At 42.8% G+C, this 22,666-nt stretch overlaps 1 protein-coding gene across 1 annotated transcript; it reads right to left on the minus strand.

Moving 5' to 3' along the window:
- Positions 1-7,220: 7,220 nt before the first annotated feature.
- On the minus strand, positions 7,221-13,634 carry TMEM248 (transmembrane protein 248). The gene is made up of 6 exons (XM_026047798.1): positions 13,460-13,634; positions 12,750-13,035; positions 12,046-12,196; positions 11,141-11,324; positions 10,550-10,693; positions 7,221-9,855 (listed from the first exon to the last, which is right to left on the minus strand). The coding sequence occupies exons 1-6, from the start codon at positions 13,616-13,618 to the stop codon at positions 9,835-9,837; spliced, it is 945 nt and encodes a 314-aa protein (XP_025903583.1). The 5' UTR covers positions 13,619-13,634; the 3' UTR covers positions 7,221-9,834.
- Between the last annotated feature and the right edge of the window lie 9,032 nt (positions 13,635-22,666).

Here is a 22,666-nt window from a genome sequence, read left to right on the forward strand (position 1 = left end):
CTGCCTACAGCCTCCTCCGCTGCCGTAACCTGGGAGTGCTTTGAATTCCAGCCGCTCCTGCAGGGAGGGCCCCCAAACATCTCATTTTTGATTCAATCGGCAGCACGGAGCAGCAAACAGCGACAGCTTTAACCCAGCACAGCCCTGGCCAACCCAGGGCCGCGCACAAACCTCGCTGGTCCCCAAAGCCCTCCCTAAATGCAACCTACCATTTAATCAACCCTGCTACGGCGATCGCAGCAGAAGGGCCCCAGCAGCCTCCCCTGCTGCTCACATCGATCCCGGCCCGACCAGAGCCTCTTTCCATCTCCACAGCAATAAGGGCACAGAGGTTTTAGCCCCGTTTTGCAGACAAGGAGCTGAAGTGGGAGGCAGATTGAAGCAAGAAGCATAAGGTGGGATGAGAAGTCTGGTTTTCAAACGCTTGGATTCGGGTCTCTATCTGATTTACGCTTCCCTGCAGATGTTCAGCTGAGCTTTTATCTGCTCCAGAACAGGAGCGTAGGTTCCTTTTTTTTTAATTTGAAAGTCTAAACTGCAGAAATGCAGCTATGCTTCTTATTCAGGGCTGCTTCATCTTAATATACACCTAGCTTTGTAAGACATTTCCTGACTAGAAGCAGCAGCCTTAAATCCTTCATGAGCAGCAGTTAAGTCTCGCCACAATTTTTATTGTGTGTCGTGAATTTTAATAGAAACACATACAAAAACCAATCCCTCAGCACCAAAGCAACAAGACAGGCAGGTGAGAACTCTATTTTTTTAGAAATGCAGTCAGAGTAAAGCAATAGTTCTGGTGGTGAGGGAGAGCACATAACAGAGCTACATTTATCTGCTGAGGGCACCTGATGGCAGCTTAGAAATCCTCTTAATGAGGCCCTGCACTGCAGCAGGGTGTCTTGCCTTGGGTACTCAACACTGGTGTTTCTTAAAGCCGAAGGTGCCTGAGAAAACTGTGAGCCTGCCCTTTGCCAGGCCATACGCCAGTCCTGTCCCTCCTTTTTCTTCAAGTCAGTGTCTAAAATGCCCCCATTTAGACATCTCGGCCAGTACAAGACCGATCCTTGGCTTCCCACCTGCAGTCCAGTAGTGATTCACCCTCTGGCTGCAGCCCCTTTGGAAGCACAAGTTCAATTTGGCTTCTCTAGCACATCCTTGGCCTCTTCTCCCATCAGGTTAAAACAAACAAACTAAAGCAAAACCTTTCATTTGCCAGAAGGAGCAGCAATGCACACTAATGTGCAGCACACTGCTAATGGACAGGCCTGGTGATGCGATGGATGGATAGCCATTTTTAACAAAGCTTTCCCTATTTCCAGGAATTAGCTAGCTCACAGACATGTTGGGGTTGCACGGCAGCTTTCTGAAATAGCAAAAATCCCAGACACATGTGGCTGAAGTGACAAATTTGGGAGAAATGAACTCCTAAGTCCATTTGAACTTAATGAATTTAACTTCAATGAATGAGGCACCAGCTCCCAGGCAGAGCGTGCAGCCTGGATAAACGCTTTGCAAAAGAAATGATTTTCACAGCAAGGTACCATCTGGTTTTGCAGTTAGCGGCGCCCTTACGCATAGGGACAGGTATCACCAAGCCAGGCAGCTACGACACTCTTGGCGACATCATGCTCCCAGCAATAGAAACATTTACGAGCTGCTCCCAGGAAATTTGGCAGGCACTTTGTGCTTCCAGCAAGTGCCACAAGCTTCCCGGCATCCCGATGTCACGGGATGAGCATGGAGAGCGCCCGCAGCAGCTGCAGCCCCTGTCCCCAGGCCCCTCACCCGCACGCAGGCCAGCTCCAAGAAAGGCAAGGCTGGCACTGGCTTTTGGAAACCCTCTGCTGAGATGATGCCCTCGGTGCAAGCGGTGCTTCCCTAAGCGCAGCAGTTTAGAGGAACCCGAAGGCACAAACGCGTCTCATTTCTGCAGGCATATGGAAAAGGGGGCTCCCAAAGGCTAATAATACTTTCCACACCTGAATTAGGACGACTCAGCTCTAATACGATGCACTTAAGATAGTCTCATGGCAGCCAGATCTGCGCAGAACCAGATGGGCTCTGGGGACTTAAGGATTGTGGCGGTTTAGCCGCGGTCCCTGCAGCAGATGGCTGGGAATGGCTGTAGCCACCACCTGTACAGGGTGCTACTGCTCCCGCAGAGCGTCTCCACATCCCATCCCATCATAACAGAGGACTCATAGCAAGGCAGAGCAGCCTGGGCATATTTAGTGTCCAACTAGGAACTTCAGCTCCCATTGATCTATCTGTTGCCAGAGGGCCACAAATGGCTCACCTGGAAACCTCAACACGGCAGCAGCTGGTACCACATTGCCCCGAGATTCCCTTATTCAAACTCTGTATTTCGTCCTTCATTTCTCAGCAGTCCTGGCTCTGCTCAGATCCTGGATTTGAACAGATTTGGGGGATTTTGACCTCTGCTGGGTGACTGCTCCAAGGGGCTGCTTTCTATCCCTGTGTATCCTGCTCTCCCAGGCAGCGCTGGGCTCTATCCAGCCCTGGATGCCGGAGGGCTCTTTTCCTCTCTCAGCTCCAACCCAGCAGCTTCCAAGCTGCTCTAATTGACACTGGGCTCTGAGCTCGCTCCAGCTGTGCCTTGGCTCTGGGAGGATTAGAGCCCTTGTGTGTGGCAGGGTAAAAGCTCCCCTCAGCACTGCAGGCACTTGTTTAGTTGATGCATGTACTGTCATGTCTGGACAAGCATTTGGTGGACAGAGAGTTTCTCTACTGAAAAATAAAACAAAATAATATTTTTCTAGCCTACGTCCCTGCTTGCACAGCACCCTCATGTGAGCTGGCACACCAGGGGCAGAGACTGCTGAGCAACCTCCTACGACCAAGGCTTCCTTTTCTCCTACAAACCATTTTATTCACGCACGAGGAAGCATCATAAATAATTACAAACGGGCTGCGCTCCCAGAGCACGGAGAAATGCGCCATTTGCCAGGAACTCGCCTCCCTTACTCTGTTCTCCTGCTCAGAACCAGCGGGAACTTTGTACGTGGCTTCTGTCCTTAAAGCAAGATCGAAACCTGAGCCGGAAGAGGGGAAGAGCAGCGGAGCCACCACAGCCAGGGAACAGAGGGACTTTTAGTTTCTTTAAAACAGGAGGCAGAGGGAAGGCTCAAATCCTTCAAACTACAGTGTGGTGCCTCTGGGCAATGTTAGGCAGCACGGGCTGGGCCCTGGACAAGATATTAATCTCCTGCTGCGTGTAGGGGTCTGAGTCATCCTTCTGGAAACACCATCTCTCTCCCCCTGACATCATGGTGAGCATTAGCTCTGGATTGAGAAGGACCTGGTGCTTGTTGGCCACCACTAGTGCCAAATCTGAGAGCTGAAATTTATGCCCATCTCCAGGGAGAAGGGGAAATACCTCTGCAAGCTCCATCGATAACACAGGCTTGTTTAAATGCTTCAGCTGGCTTCTGCTTAGTCGGTGTTCCCATCTGGAATGGGAGAGATCCAATAAATTGCAATTTATTTGCTGTAAATCTCTTGCTGTTACCTTTTCCCACTAGCAGCCCTTCTCAGGTCAGGCACTCCTGGGCCTCAACAGGAGGCAGATTAAGTCAAACTCGCCAAAAATTCCCCATCTTCCCTGCTGGAAATGAGCACAGTACACACATCTAGCATAAAATCTGACCACTCACCACATCCAAGGGAGCACATTAACTAACAGTGCTTGGGAATACCAGGATTGAAGACCTGCATTTGCTGCTCCGCATTCCTGCCCTCCAAAGCAGCTCGGAGGCCGGGCTCCTGCCACCATCTAGTGGTGCTGAGAAGCAAGCAGCAGAGCGAGGGCAGAGCTGCCCAAAATCGGGTCTGTCCCTGCTAAGGTCTGCCCAGGTCCCACCATGTGTCTGGCCCGGTTACCTCCCTCTGACCACTTGTATTTCCCAGGTCTCCTTCTCAACTCCTATCTCATGTTGCTCTCGGGAACATACCTCATTCAAATGAGCTTCTTGTAGATGTTTCAGCTATCTCTCCATTGTGTGACATCTCCTAAGTGGCTGGAAAAGATATTGCCATTTTCCTCTCCCTCTTACTGCAGGTCATTCCCTGAAAGGTTCCTTTAAAGGGATAAACGTTAATGACTGCAGTATATGGTGAAATATTTTGATCACAAGCCTTAATGAGAGCTGTGAAAAAGCTGGTTCATGGATCGCCCTACACTTTCTTTGTGGCTACAGATGAAACCCTTTACTATTTATTTGCATCAACGTGCAAGAATCAAGAATTGCATTTGAAGGACCTAACAAAGGTAAAATAAAAAGCAAGGGCTTAAGCAGAGACTTCCTTATGCTAGAGAAACATCTTTGAAAGACACAGAGTTTAGCCCTGCTGTGAAGTCCTACAGGCTTTGCAATAGCCTCCCAGGAGCAGAGCAGTATGGTTGGTCAGATGGATGTTATAGCCTAGGGTAAGTAATTTCCATCAGTAAAGGTCACAGAACTTCATACTGCTATAACAACCTCCTTTATAAAGGGCACGGAAACACAAGGAAGTTGCCAAAATTGCCCAGCAAGACAGAGTGAGGAACCCAGGTCCCTAGAGACCAAGGGCACACGCTGACCCCGAGGGACGCTGCTTTCTTACCAGTGCTCAAGGACGATTCAGCCCCAGTGAAGTTGCACTCGGTTCTCAGCATTTCTGCTGCTCACTTAGCTCAGCTGCTTTCTGCCAGAGGGTTAGCAGATGAATCGAGGGCAATATCCAGGCTGCATCCGAAAGGCTGGCAGAAGCTACCAGCTAAAGACTAATAACCAGCTTAATTGTTCACATAAACTTCTCAGGACAACTTTCCTTTGAAATTCTATATTATAAGAAGAAGGCTAAAGATATTTGTGTGCAGAAAAAAAATAGAAGCATTGCTGTAGGAAGACAGATGTGGTCCCTCATTTTCAGCAATACTTTCAAGCAATATTGAAATATTTGGCACGAAACATGCGATTAAAGAAATGCCACTGCTGATGGCAGATGGTACCTCTCATCCCAGTCTGTAGCAGCCTGCTAACGTGAGATATAATCTGATTGCAAACACAGTGTTGACATTTTTTTTTCCAGATGAGCAAGCTTTACATAATTTTTCATTGTGCTTATTTTAGTTTGTTATCAAACATCAGCATTAGGAGCAACCATCTGATTACCATGTTATCAAATGAATCCCTTCTGCTCAGCCCACCCTTTCAACCTTTGAACACCTGGAAATGATCTATAACAATCAAGCAAACAGCCTTTTTTCCTTCTATAGTACCTGCAGAAAACACTCCCTTTAAGTGGCTCTTGCTATTAGGGGTCTGAAAGGAGCCTTGAAATAACCTTTAAAACTATGACACTGAGCTACACTAGCATCTTCTATATGCAGAAGTTGTGTATAGAAGTATATATATATTTCACCAGGTGTAATGATTGTGAAATGTTCTGGACAGCAGGTTGCTCATGTTTACTTTAGAATAAATAGTAGCTCACCTTACATGCTCCTATGAGCTTTCTCAGGTGTAACTCCATGAAGAAAGAGCTAAAAAACAGGATCTTCAAGGAAACTGCCCTTTCATATAACTCATTGAACAAACCTGTGTGTTTGCCAAACAGTGGCTGCTTAAGTTATGAAAGGGAGCTTGTTTAACAGAAAACAGGTGACCGCAAGTCCTGCTCCCTTTTTGCTTCCCCATTGCCAGTTTGGGCACTGAATTCAACAGAGGCCAAAGATGACGACTGCTTTGCTAAAATAATGGGCAGTAATGCCAGTTTGGGGCAGGTATTTCCTAACTAGCCAGCTTTCTTACAGCCATTCCAAGGGGATTTGTCAAAGCTATGCTGTTAAAATTGATCACTTTTTTTTCCTACTAGTTCTCAGAGTTCCTTTTCTCACCAAAAACTATGAAACCACCTCACAGATTTGCTTTTAAACAATGCTGCCATTTGTCACCAGATTTGAATGGCCACCATTTGGATACATCCAGAATAAGTCAGAGCACTATGTGAATGCTTTGAACCATGCTCCTCAGAGAAGCACATACTTCTTGTACTTGTCACACAAATTCAGTGCCTAACATTCAGTAAGCTTCCAAGAGCAATACAAAGTAGGTTTTCCTTACTCAGTCTTACTGCAAACACAGAGGTGCTGCCTGTTCCAGCTGCAGAGTAACTGGAGCTGGAATTTATCAAGTTCCAGTATCTTGGTTTCAACTGCTATCCATGTCCTTCAATAATCTCAAGTCGCCTGCTGGTATTTTGAAATACTCAGGATCTGGTCTCTGTTCAGCTCATTATATAGTGCCTGTAGCAAAGAGGCTGTGGAAAGCATGATAATCATCAAGGAAAAGTGACCAGTCTCTTACCCTTGCCCAAGGCATGCGACCTGAAAACAGCAATCACAGGAGGTTACTTATGTCGTTACACAAGTCCTACCCTCTCAGAAGTTCTCCTCTGTTGCAAGAAGTTAACCTGCTTGGTGGTTCTGCTGCCCATCCTACAAAATATTGACAACTCTGAGGACAGAGAAGATTTGGCTGAAATTGTTGGGATTCCAGGAAGAGAAATGCATATACAGGTGAAAGGAACAAAAGCTCATTTGATAGTTAACAAAAGACACTAGTTTCAGAAATGTCAACCGAGCTGTTTCAACTCCCGTCTGCCATACATTTCTTGGTGCTCCAGCTGATATTAAGGATACAGCTCCTCATGGAATTGATAAAAGCTGGCTTTACCTATCAGTGAGTGAACAGGGAGACAAAAAATATCAAGAAAAAAAAACAGCACAAAACACCATTCCGCATCACAAATCCTGCATTTATCATGATGGGCATGGGCTATGTACCCTACTACACAATACACAGAAGAAAGAAATCTATGTAAGATGCTTACAGGAATGCAAGTATAACACAAGGTTTGAAATTCCAGTCTACTGTGCACTTTCAAAAGTATTTTCTTCTCTTGGTGCATGCAGCTTAGATGATTTATGAAACTTCCATAGCAACTGGTGAGTAAAATAGAGACAACAGAATAAACTTCATTGTTTTTATTCTGCAAAGCAATATGCACATCTTAACAAACACAAAAATAATCTAGGAGAGAAATGTCATTTCCAAATCAGCTATTAACCATCATGCAACAAGACAAGTGAAATGTAAGAACAAAACAAAGCCATCTTAACCCTACAATCATCTGCAGAGGGTTGAAAACAAGGCTCAGATTCTCTATGTAATGCCAAAGAAAAATGCAACAGAAAATGGCAGCTTTCTAAGAACAAGGAAACACGTACAAATAGAATCAAAACTGATTCAAGTCATAGTTAAAAAGAAAAAGAAAACAAAAAAGGAAAGATCAATATGATCCGAACTTTTAAGTTTTTACTCTTCTGTTTGGCTGCATTTAACTTTTGTACATTACGCTTAAGTACAATCCAAAGTTCCTCAGTACCACAGCATTTCAACACAATGGGCACCCTTATCTCCTTGCTGCAATACATGGGGGCAAAGGGATGATGAGCTAAGGCCAAAAAAAACACATCTCCTTAATGTTCTCCCCTTTGCATTTGCGGATCACAACTTTAGCATCTTTGGGTATTTCAATAGAGTGGGTGATACTGCAAAGCAGACCCTTCTAATTATCCAATGGCAAAGCCAGATTAAAAACAGAAAAGAAATCCAAACAACAACAAAACCCACAAACCTGTTTTCCCCACCATGTTGTAGTGAGAATTTTTGGAGTTGGATTTTAGTTTGCTGGAACACAGAAGACTTGAGTTTTTTTTTTTTTTTTTTTTTTTTTTAAGAATTCTTGTTAACTTGGGTAATTCTGAGTTATTTCCAGGATCTGCAGGACAACCCCACTCTGTCGCAGCACACCACTCAGTTTCCCCTCCCTATTTTTGGTCCCCAACCAAGCCACCCTCTTAGGTAACTCTGGACATGAACACTAACACAGAAGGCTGGGTATGCATAAGTTGGGAACAGCCCCAATAATTGTCCATGAGAAGCTGTCTGCCTATTTTCACTTTACTGGTTCATTTCAGGGAGGCAGTGCTAGTCGTAGCATCACTGGGAGGAAAACAGAAGCCTCCTTTTATTCCCAGACTTCAAACCAAGCCATCTCTAAAGCTTTACCTTAACTTCCCTGGAGAAAAACTCACATTACTTAACACCACACAAGGAACTGAAAAGCTATAATGGAAATATGTTTTGAAGAAAAGTGTGACTATTTTGCTTTGAATGCTCTGAAGATTTAAGAACTTACCAAAGTCCTATACATACCAGCTGGCAGATCAGTGGGGTACCATTCACAACAGTGTCTACAGGTAATAAACTAAGTATCTTAAGCCAGCAAAACTGTCTGCAGGATTTAACTTGGATTTATTGTTTTGTCTTCATACTTAGGGCAAAACTTATCAAAGAAGAAGAAAAAAAAAAATATGCACATGTTTACAGACCTGCAGTTATACTACCTGACAGGATAGCTGCAAGACGAGATGAAAGGTAAACTAAGGCAATCAGTGAGATTTTAAAAGCAGTGGTGGAAATCTCAGCAGGAAAACCCTGACTCATGAAAACAAGGAGCTTACTAAATAAAAAGCTAGAAAGAAACAGCTAAAGCTGGAATGGAAGAGGGAGAAATGCACATTATAACTCCTCTGATTTAAGAACGGACTCAGAAAACATATGGATTTTACTGTACAGTTTCTTTGACCGGAATCACAACAGCCCTAGCTCTCTCCTTGTCATTCTCCCCTCAATGAACAGCATTAAATAGAAATTGGACAAAGCTAATAAAAGTGTCATTTTCAGCTGCCTTTCAGAGATGGAGGGTCTCAAATTGAAGCTCCATTACAGACTATGGGATTCCTTTTCCTCTTATTATTTGTGCTTGCCCGAGGCTGTGCAGAGCCCTAACAAAATGTTAATACAATGCATCTTTTTTATTAAGGTTCACCTTCTAGAAAAAGAAAGGTTATAGAAAACTACTCTGCAGCAAAGATGCAAGTTCCATACTTGAAGAAGGCTGTAGATGGAGGGCAAAGGAAAGCTTTCCAGATAACCTCTACACTGACTGATTCCCTGGTATTCAGCAAGCCAATGGGAAAAAAAAAGAAAAAAAATTCAAACTTAGCACTTTCCAGTAAGAAAGATTTTAAAATGGGATTTTACTTCTTAATTTCTATGAATTTCTATGAATAAAAGCACAAGTTTGTCCTAAATACAGCACTATTAAAATGTGAATATGTTTTTCTCTTTTCAAAAGAAGAAAATCTAGAAATGTTGATATTTTTTCTTGCAAGCAAGGAGCAACTGGAAAAAGATATTAGGCCACACAAATACACATTTAATTCATGTCGTAGATTGGTGGCTTTGGAAATGCAGTATTATATCAAAGGTGCATACTGGTTCAAACACACTGTACATATCATTGGGCAAAAAAAAAAAACCCAAAACAAAACATATATTTGTTGGTTTGTTTGAGACATTTGCAAAGGCATCTTAACCTGTCCAGATGCAGCTAGACAAAAATATCTTGCTCTGACTATATGTAGCCATATCACTAAACATATCTACACAAACATTCGGCTATGTCCACAGGAAAAGACTGAAGTTTCCGGCCGCACTACAATGCGGAACAAGTGCATCGTCTGACCTATTCTGAATATACTTTTATAAATATGTACAAATCAATTACAGGCACTTGAAATGTCTTTGGTTGGAATAAACCAACATTGCAAGATAATGTATTCACAGAGTGTTAAGACCCATTCTGGGTTCAGCAGGCAATGATTACGGTTCTCAGTCATTCTCAGTAAAAGGAGAGGATGGATTATGCTTCAGACAAAGCCACCTAAACAAAAGAAAACCAAAAGATTTAATTAAGTCAAATTTGTAACCCTGTAACAGTGATATTCCTTATCTCCATGCAGGTCACATTTCTGCCCTTGCCTTTTCGAAGAACCTTGAAAAGTCTGACTTGGAAAGGAAATTAAAGCCAATCTGAAGGTGTTTTGTATTTATCATGATTAATCTAATAAGTATATCTACTTTTTTTTTTTTTGAAAAAAGCTATAAAATATTGTTACGATACCAACATCATAATTTTAGTACTATAAAGTTAACTTTAGCCTCATTTACAACTAAATATATTTATATTTAACTCTTCAAGAAAAATACAGGCCTCCAATGTAGTACTGAATAACAACAGTTATATAACAACAGTTACTCAGTATGTTTCAACATATATTTCAACAGTTTCATCATTGATTTTGCTTAATTTTGATAACAACCTTTAGAAATGTCATGTTTTATTCAAAGTTTTAAGTCTCTTGTGAGACTTAAAGCAGCCCAAGTCTAAGGCTCTACAAAGCACATATAGGTGCTTTATAGCACCCCTATGTCTTATTTACAATTAAGTACCTGTGTATCTTCAAGGGAAAAAAACCTACACCTCACGATCAGAACAAGCAGCCTGTACGAACTGTGTAAAAAGAAGGTTTTCTATGTTTTCTTATCAGACAGTGGTTTTTATTACTCATACTTACTTTTTCAGAGCAGAAGTCTGTATTGCTTTGCCTAAGTTTGCTTGGTCTCCCTTTAATAACTGCATAGCAGAACATTGTAATCACCATCACAAAAAGAAAGTAGCTGGTATGCATGAGATGCAGGTTTATTAGAGAGCGATCATCCTGCACATAGAATTAAAACCATTTACTGACACGGCACTGATAGTTGGTACTTTCTATTAAGGCAATAATTAGCACATTAGCACAGAAATTGCTGCAGGAATCAAGCTTTTCCCTCTTTATGAAGCTAGCATAGTAATGAAAGTGATCTTCAATTTCAGCACATAAAGACACAAAATGTTGCTCATACTAGACAACTGTACTAAGGGTCTCTTTCTACAGGATGGCTGTGCCTTTGGTCAAATTATTTCCAAATACAAGTCTTACAGGCACACGGAGGATATACGGAACCCAACACCCCCACCAAGGATAAATCTGCCCCTTGTGCTACATAATAACCCAGATCCAGCCCTGAATATGGTTATTTGAGACAGGGATAGGACCATATTCTGTCAAATCTGAACTATGCATTTATTCAACATAACATATAAAAGCACAGTGGGTACTTACATCTGGAACTATAACAGTTAGTTTGGGATTTAAAGCATGATACACTTTTCCAATTGCTCCTTTGTAACACCAGAATGGGTTATAATCTTGTGCATATTTTGTATTAGAGTCCCTGGCTGTGGTGAAGATCTTGTACCAAAGTGTAGCATTGCTGTATGTTTCAGGAACACAATGTGGTGGCTGACTGCAGAAAAACAGAAATGATTAGCACCCAAATTGCTATTCTCCATGTTCAGTAAGAGAGTAAAATACAATTTTGGACCTTCCAAAACAGGAGGAAAAAAAAAAACCCAACATTTTAACCAAAGGCAGGCATGAAAACATATGGTTCCTATAGCAACATCAGAATTTTACTGTATGTTGTTCCAGTAAGTCAACACTCCACAGCTTAATTAGAGAATACATTGGTTTCATAAGCATCACACGATGACGTGAATCTGGGGCTATGCAGAGTATCCTGAATAGTGTCAGAGAGTCCAGAGGGGAGCTACTCTCATGAAAGGCACTTTCTGGGGGTTGGTAGCAAAGCAACATCCTGCTTGTGCTGATCTTTCATCAGGGAAGTGGGTAAGAACCTTAGAGTCTTAGGTCTTGGTTTGCCTACAAGGCAGCAAAACCTGAATTATAGGGTATCTTTCTTAAATATTCATTGACCACTGTTCCTAATGAAGTTTAAATTACAGCTTGTTGAAAGGCAAGGAAGGCTACAGTTCAAAACATCCACAGAAAAATGTGATGTTGCTAGAAGACAGCAAGTGTCTCGAGAGTCAATAGAGGGTTGTTACTGGGGTGAAAAGGAAAGCAGGAAGAGGGAACCTCAGAGTGCCACCTGAGCAATGAGAAACTGCAAATTTTCACCCAAAGGGATCATTCAATGAAAGAGCATTTAGAAGTGTCACACTTACACTGTGACAGGGAATACGCCGCTGGCCGCCGTCACAGTCATGCAGGTGGTGAACACAACCTGCTCGCAGTGACCGTGGAGAACACAATCGTCTGAGTTCCAAGCAGCCGGCAGGGTGAATGTGATATTAATTTCCTCATGGGATTCTCTGCCTTTTAGGGAAAAATAAAAAAGTATTTAATTAATCTTGATGCTGTGTGCAATGCTGAAGTTTGTTCATGCATTTGTATTTTAGATTACCTGTGCTTTTACACAATATGTCACTTGATTTCTCGTGTATACATTAATGAGTTTAATATTTGACTTAACCACTTGAAAATGCATCAGGATAGAGCTGTCCAAATATTTACTGTAGAAGCGCTTCCTGATCAGAATTTTGTTGAATCAAAAATTATCTTCCACTGTCATTAGGCTGATCATTTTACACAGCAAAGCCTAATCCTGGCAGATCTTTCCATTCTGAGCACATGGAAAAGCCTTTCAAGCAAACAAATGAAGGCTTCTGTATAGGAATTTGCCAACAACTAATCTGGTAACAGACATATTCTAAGCAAAAGCTTCATCTCACCAGTAATAAGCTGCAAATTTTTATTTCTCTTCCTAAATAATTTGATTATATTCAAATTCAAAATTACAAAAGTTACCATTCAAATACCATTCAATTACCAAGTTACCATTCAAAATTACCAAAAAAGTCTTGCATACCTGAGAGCCCAATTTGGTGTCCAAAAATTGTGGAACTTAGATGAGTGACATTGCGAGAATAGCCACCGAAGGGTCTGAGTGGGTCCAGGGTCAGAGTGATTGTAACAGAGATGTTTATGGGGCCAGAGTCCTCGAGAGTCTGTGGAGACTGTGTAGAAGACCGCGCTTGTCCGCTGGTCACTGTACTTTCCGGGGTTGTGGTATCATTGATGAGATGCTTTAAGGTTTCATTCTCAGATATACAGAAGTCCAAATCATTAAACCTCAGGAGGAAGGTATTCCAGTCCTTAAAACAAACACAGAGACTTACATCAGATTAACAAGTTAACTTTTGGCTGTGACTTCTCTAGAGCAGTGCAACCTTAATATCTACTTTTCAGCCCACAGTTCCAAGCCATTTAACATCGATTAAATGGCTCATGAAGCAAGCACAAACACCATCATGGTTATCTCAAGAATGAGATAAGTTGGTTGCAAAAATTAAAGCACTCAGGCCTAGCCACTGCCTGCTAAGCACAGCAAATAGTATCATGACTTAAACAACTGAACCATAAAATTAGAGATAAGTATTAACGCAGACAATATCCCATACGATGCTGCTGCACTGCCACGAAAGGGTTTTGGGGGAGAAAAAAAGGAACTCATTCCCTTTAACATGTTTCTCAAATAAAAATTCCCAGTGTTAAAGTAAGGAACTTTTTGTACGGTACCTCTGTCATTTCCGGTGACTTGATCTCCTTGATTTTAAAGAAATAACCCAGTGTCAGGAAAGCAATTGCCATAGTGCTCACACTGATCATAAAGACCACAAGTGGAGGTCGACTGCTGATGTAGACCTTCAGGTTCTCCAACAGGTTTATGTTGAACATTATTCTGATTGTTCACCTGAAAATAAAGAATATTACAGTGAATTGACTAGGCTGTGTGCACTCTTGAGGGAGGGAGGGGATAGGAAGTGTGTAAGACAAATTTGACAACAAAAAAATGGAACTATATACTAAAATAAGGCTCAATAACACAACTCTGTCTGCGCCATTCACTGAACATGCACTCTGCATACCTCAAAGCACAAATCAAAACACATTCAGCTTCACTTTCCCAATTCCTGCAATTACCAGTCAGATGCAGATACAAAAAATTGAGAACTACTTCTAGCAGAGTCCAATGCAAAACAGAAGCCATCACTGACAAGCAGTAGAAACAATAAGAATATTCTTTTTTTTCCTCCACTTAAACAGCTAGTAATATTTCGATTCATCAAAACACAGTGCAAGCAAGCTTGCAATGCAGCCCACAGGTCAAAGTCTGTACATTCCCATACACACTTCCAAAAATTGAGGCTAGAGTCTTAGAATATCCCTCTTTCCTCCCTACCTTGCCCTCACACCACCAGACCTTCAAGGTGGAACCTGGGAAGCAACCCAGACAATTTTAGGCTCTTTTTTTTATTATTATTATTTGATTTGTGCAGGGTCAAGGGAAATTGTAGTAGTCAAGAAACAAGAAGAAAGCTCCACACTCCCTGGAGAAATATGCTGAGTCAATAATCTTTGTCAAAAAAAAAAAAAAATTAAACTTAGTCTTTCCAATTCCCCTCCTGAATTTCTATTTAATTTGCTGAGTAGAAAGACCAGAAGAAAGTTTACTGTGAGAGCCTCCCATCTCCACCCCAATGAAAAGCAAACAGTGAGTGGTAAAGGGCAGTCTCAGCGCAACCACTCCAGCAGCTCTGCAAGGAGAAAATGCCAAGGAAGTCTTTTACTTTTGTTTTACTTGTGATTTTTGGGGAGAGAAAAAAAAAAAAGAAAGAAAAAAAAAAAGACTTTAATCCTAGATTTAAAATTGTTGCTAGAAATGTACTGTTTAACCTCAAATTTATGGGAAATGACATCACGACTAGTATCTCGGGAATTCAGCACTGTAATGGTTAATGTTTGGCCACGCATATGGATCTGCTGATAATTTTTAGTTAAGTCAGGGACACTGCTCCCAGCAGGTTTGTGTGGTTCTCATTGACATTTACGAGAAGCACAACAGACACAAGCCAGAGGCAGCACAGCTGAAGAAGGACACATTTTGAAAGAGGGAAGTAGGCAGGGAGAGATCTTCTATCTGATCTACTGATTTAGAAGAGCAAGGGGAGGGAAAAGGATAAGGTTTTCTTCTGGATCCCACAAGCTACAGCAGTTACAACTTCTTTGTATGTTCTTCCCATTCTCCTGAGAGCAACGCCTCAGACAGCCTTTTCCTGAAGGAGAAAACCTGCAAATGACCCAAACCTGCAAACCTGTTCCAGAAGGGAGAGAAGCAGCTCAGAGGAGAACAAGACGACGGCAGCGGGTCAGAGACGCAGACTTCCCCTCCTATCCTGCCACCACCGCCGTGCCCTTCCTGGGCAAACCTGCAGAAAGGGCTCACGTTGGAGCACCGGCACACGTCCTGGATCCTGCTTTGCCCATTCACCAATTTTCATCCATACCTGCAAAGGCCAGGAGAGGTACCTCTTCCTACGAGCAGTAACTACTGGCTGCTACAAACGCACAGCGTGCCCAAGTGCAAACAGTCGGTGCAGAGAAGGAGGGAGGGATGGAGGAGAAATGAAAGCAAAGGCAAGAGGTAATGACAAAAGTGCATCTTACCCGAACGTCTGTCTTTGTCAAAGAGCAGCTATGCTACTGCCAAAAAAACAGCAAAGGTGTCAGAAAAAGGCAGGTCTGAGAGGGAAAGGGAGAGTTGCTGTTGGCAAGAAACATGCTGGCTACGAGCCTCGCTGCTCCGAGCGCTGCCTCCTGTCTTGTCACTGTCTGCAAATTTCTTACATGAGCCCTGGTTAGAAATCCCCAGCGTCCCATCTAGAAGCACGGGAGCCACATGTTGAGGTGGAAAAGGATCAGAAGATAAACCCAAAGCGGTGCTGAATCCCGCGCTCTCTGCTGCATTTCCCTGGGGGAGCGATCGCGCAGATCCCGCCTTTATTACAGCACTTAATCAAAGCGGAGCGTCAGCCGGGGCGCGCACAGCGCCCTGATCTCCGCGGCGGGGACGGCCCGGCCATCTCGCCTGCCACGGGGTTTAAAACCTGCCACGCACGTCGATGCGCTGCAAAGCACATCGTGCACAAAAGTACTCGGGTTAATATTTTTATGTAAGAGATCTCCAGCTCTAAAGTGCGTGCCCTGGTAACTCAACAGCTTAGGAAGCAATTAGGAAATGCTATAAGCTGCATTTTCCAAAGGGTAATACGTCTTTGGAGCATTTGTCAGAGAAAAGGGAGCAACTGTGGATTTTAATGCTAGAGCTGACGTGAAAGCAGCAGTTCTGCATGGCGAGTGCAAGCCAGCATGGAGAAGGATGTTTCTACACTGCTGCCTGGAACACTACTCATTTTTATGAAATAAAGTGAATATATATGAAATATAGTATCCATATATATGAATATGGATATATTATGAATATAAATATTTATCTAAAGATGAAATAAAGTTTCTCTGCTTATTTATGTAACAGGTTACACACATCACACACGTAAACCAAAATATATATTCTTACAACATTTTAAAGGCTCAGTTCACAGTGCTCACACTCAAAACTACTCCTTTCTTTTAAGGCCCGGTGGAGATAAAACACATTCTCTACCCTTCTGCCAGCTCTAGTTGGAACTATCTCCTCTATGTAAATAAATAAGCTCAAGAATGCAACATACTTTTATTTTTCTCTCCCCCACAGATAAGAAAAAAAAAGGAAAGAGAATATTATTAGCTGGTGGCAGGTCAGAAAACAAGATCAGATTTCCTGGTTTAATTAAATAAATAATTTACATTAACTTAAATAATTAACAAGTGTCATCTGCCTCTCCGCACTCTGGCTAAACCTCTTCATACCTGGGCAATAGTTATATCCATAATCTACCTAGAAACTACCTCAGGCACAACAGGATGGATGGATATTGCCAACCTGCATCACTGGCCGCCTCCCAAGTCTCTTTTTCTGGTATTGAGGTGCATATATCAAGACAAAAAGCCATGTTCAAGCGGAGTTACAGCTGTAGGTACTTGTCAGGAGACTCAGGCAAGCGTTGCAAGGATGCCAGGCTCTTCAATCAGGCACTTCAAACTCAGGAAATAAATATTATTATGTGGTTGAAAAAGATAAATATTGAAAAGGAAATGCACAATGGTTATTATGTCAGTCTCCCAAAGAAATGCTGCTTTCATTAGTCAGCTAGAAAGTGATGAAACAGCCACTTACTTTACAGTTCTGGAGGATTTTCCTGCACATTGGCTCAAGGCCGAAAGCAGCAACCTCAAAAAAGCAACATTTCCAAGCCTTATGGGTTTTGATACAAAAAGGGATATAAAAAAATGTAACTTCTGAAGCAGTCCTGTGAGTTTTTGCAAGGGTAATTTACAAATAAGGAAAATAATGGAGTCTATTTCAGAGATCAACAAGTCAAAGAAATGAGTCATAGCAGAAGTACTAAATTCCTATTTCTGGGGCTTAATAAAGAAACAGCATTCATAGCAATAATAAAAAAATGTATGTTGCACTGAAATAGGTATTAACAATAAAACTGCCATTGCCAAAAGGAAAAGAAAAATAAAAATTTCAAAGAGATTAAAGATATTGCATATTTTAACACATTGTCTTCACTATAAGGTCATCTACCATCTATCTGATAGACAGCTTAAAAACAGTAATTTCCTTATAAAAGTTTCCCCTTGTTGTGCATGTAAGAGAGCCAAAGGAGTTTGTTTTTTTTTAATTTAACAACAGAAACCAAAACACAAAAATATCTTAATGAAGAAAACCGTGGGCAGAAGACAAGGGTAACAGGCCAGAGCTAACTCATCCTAACAGCCTCCACCCAACAGGCTCCTTGCCTCCTTTGTAAGCCTGAAAATCTTACTGCTCTTAGCAGCATTTCAACTTAACTCTACAGCTCAGTTTATTTATTTATTTTTTTTTTTTTATCAGCAATTACGTTTCCAAAGATGAAACAAAACTAGTGGTAAAACAGGGGTTAGGAAATGGGTCACATGAGGGTTAATCACTCGAATAAGAAAGCTTGGCTCGCCAGAAGAACACTCAGGAGCACAAACCAAGTGAACTGTGATTCTCCCAGCAAACCATCCATAAATAACACAAACACAAAGAGACAGGATTAATCTCAAAATGAAACCACCTCCTATTTAAGCACAATAAACAGCAGCAGGTATCAGAAGTACCTTTAATTAAATTTGCTTTTTCTTTTCAAGCAATGCTTGAAGACTAGCGCCTAAAAGACTAATGCTAAAAAGCAGGGGATGGCAGCTGTGGTGTTAAGCCGGCGATTCAAATTTAGAAAGCACAAGAAGGTCTGCAAAGCCCCATGAAGATTAATTAATATCTATACCTCCAATCTGGTATCAGCAGGCTGGTGACTAGAAGCAAGAGAAACCTCATCTGGTCTTGCAACTGGAAAAGGTTCTCAAGACAACTTCATCCTGATATTATCCAGCTGTTAACCCACCCCCTTCTCTCCACCCTCTTTTTAAAAAAAAAAAAGCATCAAAATTAAAATTAAGCACAAGTTTCCAAATCCATCAGAAGGCTGTACAAATAACACATTTCTGCTCCACTAATCAGTACCAGCTTTTACTGTTAGTTTTGCTGAGGAATTAGGGTAGGATGAAGAGCAAACTCGCTCCTTCCACCTCTGCTGGAATCTCACAGCATCCGAGATTCCTCCTGGACCTGTGCGCACCCCCTGAGTGGAGCTTCTCTCCTGGCCAGCTGAGCCCTTCCTGCCTCCCATCCTTGGGGACACAAAGATGGGACCATGCAGGGAGACTCAGGACAACCACCATCCACTGTCTGCACAAAGAAGCAACTGGGATATGCGGAGAAGGGAAGATCCTGGAGACGCTACTTGGATCCTTCCACCCTTTGCACCCAAGCACAATCAACAGATCGACTGACATCCAATCTCGCTGCTTCTGCGGGGCCGCCGGAGGAGGAAGCGGCCGCGCGGGAGGCAACGGCAATGCAGCTCCCACCAAGCAGAGGCTCGTGGCAGCTTCATGACCTATTTTATCCCACAAACGTGTTCGCTGAGAGAGCGTTTTGTTCCCCAGATGCTGAAGGCAGAAAGCGTGGAACATTTAATTCCTTGTGGCAGAAAAACGACCTGCTTATTTGCACATAAAAGAGGGCGAAAAGCAGACAGGATAGCATGGAGCAGGAGGGGACCCCCCTCACCTGGTGAAAAAGAGACTCCTTCCTCCCAAAATTCAGGTGATGGAGTCATCTGGGAGGCAGGTTATGAATGAAAGCAGGAGAGCCTGGCGCTTAGCAAGAGCAGGGCAAAGCAAAAGGCTCCATACTTAGACAAAACAGTGCTCTTGCCCTCCTGAAACACTTTCCTAAGCATCATTAAACATTTCAACATGCCCAAGAGGTGAGTAAACAGTTCACTTTGTCTATTAAAAGCAGGTAGAGAAGGGAAATAATTCGTTGACAATTACAGTAAAAAGTAAGATTAACGTGATACTGAATTTCACATGTCCCAGGTTAGGATTTAATTTAAGATTATAAAGCAAAGAGTTCAAAAATAAAAAGAATTGTATCAGAAGTGCTTTTTTTTCCCCCTCCCATTAATCCAATGAATCCCATATTCTAGGTTTGGTTAAAAGTGAAAAACTATGGCTTAAAATACACACAGCTGTGCAGTAAAAGTAAACTTAACCTCTGCTTGAACATAGACATTCCACTGCCAATCCTAAAAAGCCCAATCCTGTTTGGCAAGTGACCTGCATAATGGAGACGAGAACATCTTCATACACAGAACTTCTGGCTTGAGCATTTTTAAACCCTTCCAACTTTTCAAAGTCAAAATCATGATTTATATCAAGTTTATCCTGAGTTGGACTACACAGACTACAGAAAAGCAAAATGTTAGCCTCACTAAACTTTAAGGATCTCTTTAAAAATGGCTGTTCTGGTTACTACCAGCTAGCAGGAAGGCAGAAGTAAAACAAATTGCTTTCAGAGGACCTATGAAAATTTTGCTGAAAGTCAAATTGAGCGTGTCCTACTAACACCAGCCATACAAGCATAGCTCATAGAAAAGCTTTTCTCTAGAAGCATGAAAAGTCTCAGTAACTGTTTAACAATCAGAAACCAGTTCAGTGAGCAGTTTAAGGAGGTTAATTGTTGACTTCATTAAGAGCACACATTAACGAATGTGCCTGGAATTCAGCAGTGCAAGTAGAGGAAAGCGCCAGCCAAAGGCTCTCCCGAGCACTCGTCCGTAATGAGAACTGTAATGAGACAGGGACCCAGACAGACGCACAGCTTGAATCACAAGCAGAAAATGACTGACAACCCGAGGAAATGGCAGCTTCCGTGGAAATGGCAACAGAACCGTGGACACACGCAGCAGGCAACACTCATTGTGTTAAAAGAGCAGAGCAAGAGGCAGCAGTCACTAGCGAGGGAAAGAATACAAACGACAACAGAAACGAGTGAAATCAGTGACTTTGGCAACAGCTGGAACATCAAGGATGTAGCAATGATAATAATATTGTTCCTGTACCGCTCTCCCCAACTGATGAAAAGAAATGTGATTTTAATTTGCTTACTCATGTAGGAAAGTACAGTCTCCATTTTACAGATAATTAATGAAAACCATCCTCCTGCTGGAGCATATGCAAGACTTTTTAAACCAAAGCCTGCGAGTTCTGGGAACCTGCTTTATTCGCAGAGCAGAACGTTCTTCTCAAAGAACAAACCTCACTATAAACGTGCTTTTGGCAAGGGGAGATTTGGAACAAGCAACTGAACTGCGACACTAAGGAGTTTTGTTAATATTGAATTTAGGGCTCATTTGATAGAACAGATTTATTTCTAACAGTCTTTTTTCCTTTTGAATTAAAAAGCCATTAAAAAAACAATGCTCACAGTAAAGTGCACGTTATACGAAGGTCTTTAGGGGAAGGGCTGCACCGCTGGGGTGCGATACCTGTTCAGGGTGCTGGAACTGCCAGTATCCTGCCTGCTCGCGGTGCATTTCGCTGACACCAAGTACAGCCAGGCTTGTTTTATTGCCCTCAGCCACACGCACCGCTCTGCTCCTTCCTACCAAGGCTGAATGGCTCCTGTTTCACCTCACTCAACAGCATTTCAAGCTCTTGTCCTCCAAGTTCTTGTCCAGCAGCAGCACCCCAAGCACTCATCACATCAAGGGACATCCTGAAGCCACTGAGGTCTGAACCCTCTCCGGCAGCCCTGAATCCCATGTCAAAGAGTATCCAGCCCCCACCGGCACAACGCAATATTGTGTCCTCGCCGAGTCTGCCAACAAAAGTTGTCATTTGTTATGTGGACACCTGCTGACCAGAGACCGGGTTGCAGCCAACAGCTTATTGCAAACAGGCCGGTAGATGCAGTGACACCCGCTCGCTACTTGTGCCCTGAATGATCTCCTACAGGTAGCCCGGGAGCCAAGGGATTAATATCCATTTCACAATCCCCTGAACATACCTGCTTTCTTTAACAAAAGAAATTAAAAAATAAAAAAAGCACTAACATTCTAGCACAAAAGATACCGCTTACAATTGTGTTCTGAGGTATCATTAAAACCATAAAACTTGTGATAAATTCAACAAGGATGCGGAAAGTAATCCTAGAAAAATTCCCATCTGGACTTGGGCTTTGTCTGGCAAAGAAAATTTACCCGTTTAATTACACTGCCACAGCTAATTATTCCAGTAAATTTCCCCAGAGGCGACAAGCCCTTAAAAATCAAACAGAGTGAAAAGGGGAGGAAAAAAAGCTCTGCTGTGATCTCTTCTATCCCCTGGCAGGAGAGAAAATTCATCCCAGGGTGTCCATGTCTATGATTATGATCCATGGTTCAAATTTAAATGTAGGCAGCTAGCAGCCATGTTCCAGGCTTGCTGCACAGGAGGTGGTACTCTTAAAAARAAAGGGGGAAAAAAAAAAAAAAGATTATCTTTAAATTAAGAAAAGGATAAAATATAGGTATGTAGTGAATAGGAAAAAAAAAAAATCACCATTCATATCCTATTTTGAAATAAGAATATTTTTAGTACTACCCACGTTATTCTTGTAAACATTTATTTTCCTGCTACAGTAACAAACACACAACATTCGAGCAAACATCCTTTCCTTAGTTTTGAAATAAAGCTTAAGATAAAATACCCAATTCCAGCCAAATCGTGCTCCTTTATCATATTTCCATACATAACCCTGCAACCAAACCACATGAACCCCTGTGGGAGAGAGAGGCAGTGGAGAGAGGCACCTAATGGACGTGTTCGGCGGGGTGACAGCGATGATGATGAGGAGGAGGTACTGGAGGAAGCCGCCTTCGCAGTGGACAAGTTTGCAGCAAGGGCTCGGGCGGCAGGTTCGCACCTCGGCCCGTTACACAACGGCAACCTGCCCCCAAAGAACCGCTCGCGGGACTCCTGCTCGGGGAGATGAACGTATATACATTGGGGTGTGTGTGTGTATATAGGCGTGTATATATGTATATAAAGAGATGCCCTGCCTGGAGCCACAGCAAGCGGAGCCCGCAGGAGCAGCCCATGGAGGGGCTGAGCCTGTGACCCAGGGGTACTGCAAAGACCAACATGGGGGAAGATAAGAGAGAAATGAAAAAAAAAAAAAAGGAAAGAAAAAGACCCCCTCCCTTTTTTTGACTATTTTCCCTTTTTTTCCCCATATACCTCCTTTTCTCCCGGGCAGCAGGGAGGCCCCGCTCGCCCCCGTTTTCCCCCCGCCCCCGCCTTTCTCCCCGGGCCTCCGCCCACGCGGGGCCGCCAGGCTGGCGCTGGGCGGGATCCCCGCGCCCCAGCCCGGCCCACACAACCCCCGCCATGTCGTCCCGCCGCCCCCGGCCTTACCGGCGCCCC

The sequence above is a fragment of the Nothoprocta perdicaria genome, unplaced genomic scaffold (genome assembly GCF_003342845.1).
Source record: "Nothoprocta perdicaria isolate Ctin4 unplaced genomic scaffold, notPer1 scaffold_50, whole genome shotgun sequence".
NCBI lineage: Eukaryota > Metazoa > Chordata > Aves > Tinamiformes > Tinamidae > Nothoprocta > Nothoprocta perdicaria.

Excerpts from the sequence above, each read along its gene's own strand:
- TMEM248 (XM_026047798.1), bottom strand. The coding sequence starts at position 13,618 with ATGTTCAACATAAACCTGTTGGAGAACCTGAAGGTCTACATCAGCAGT. Across the intron at positions 10,694-11,140 it reads TAACTGTTATAGTTCCAGAT|GATGATCGCTCTCTAATAAA; the intron begins GTAAGTACCCAC and ends TTCTATGTGCAG. Across the intron at positions 9,856-10,549 it reads CAGACTTCTGCTCTGAAAAA|GTGGCTTTGTCTGAAGCATA; the intron begins GTAAGTATGAGT and ends TCTTTTGTTTAG.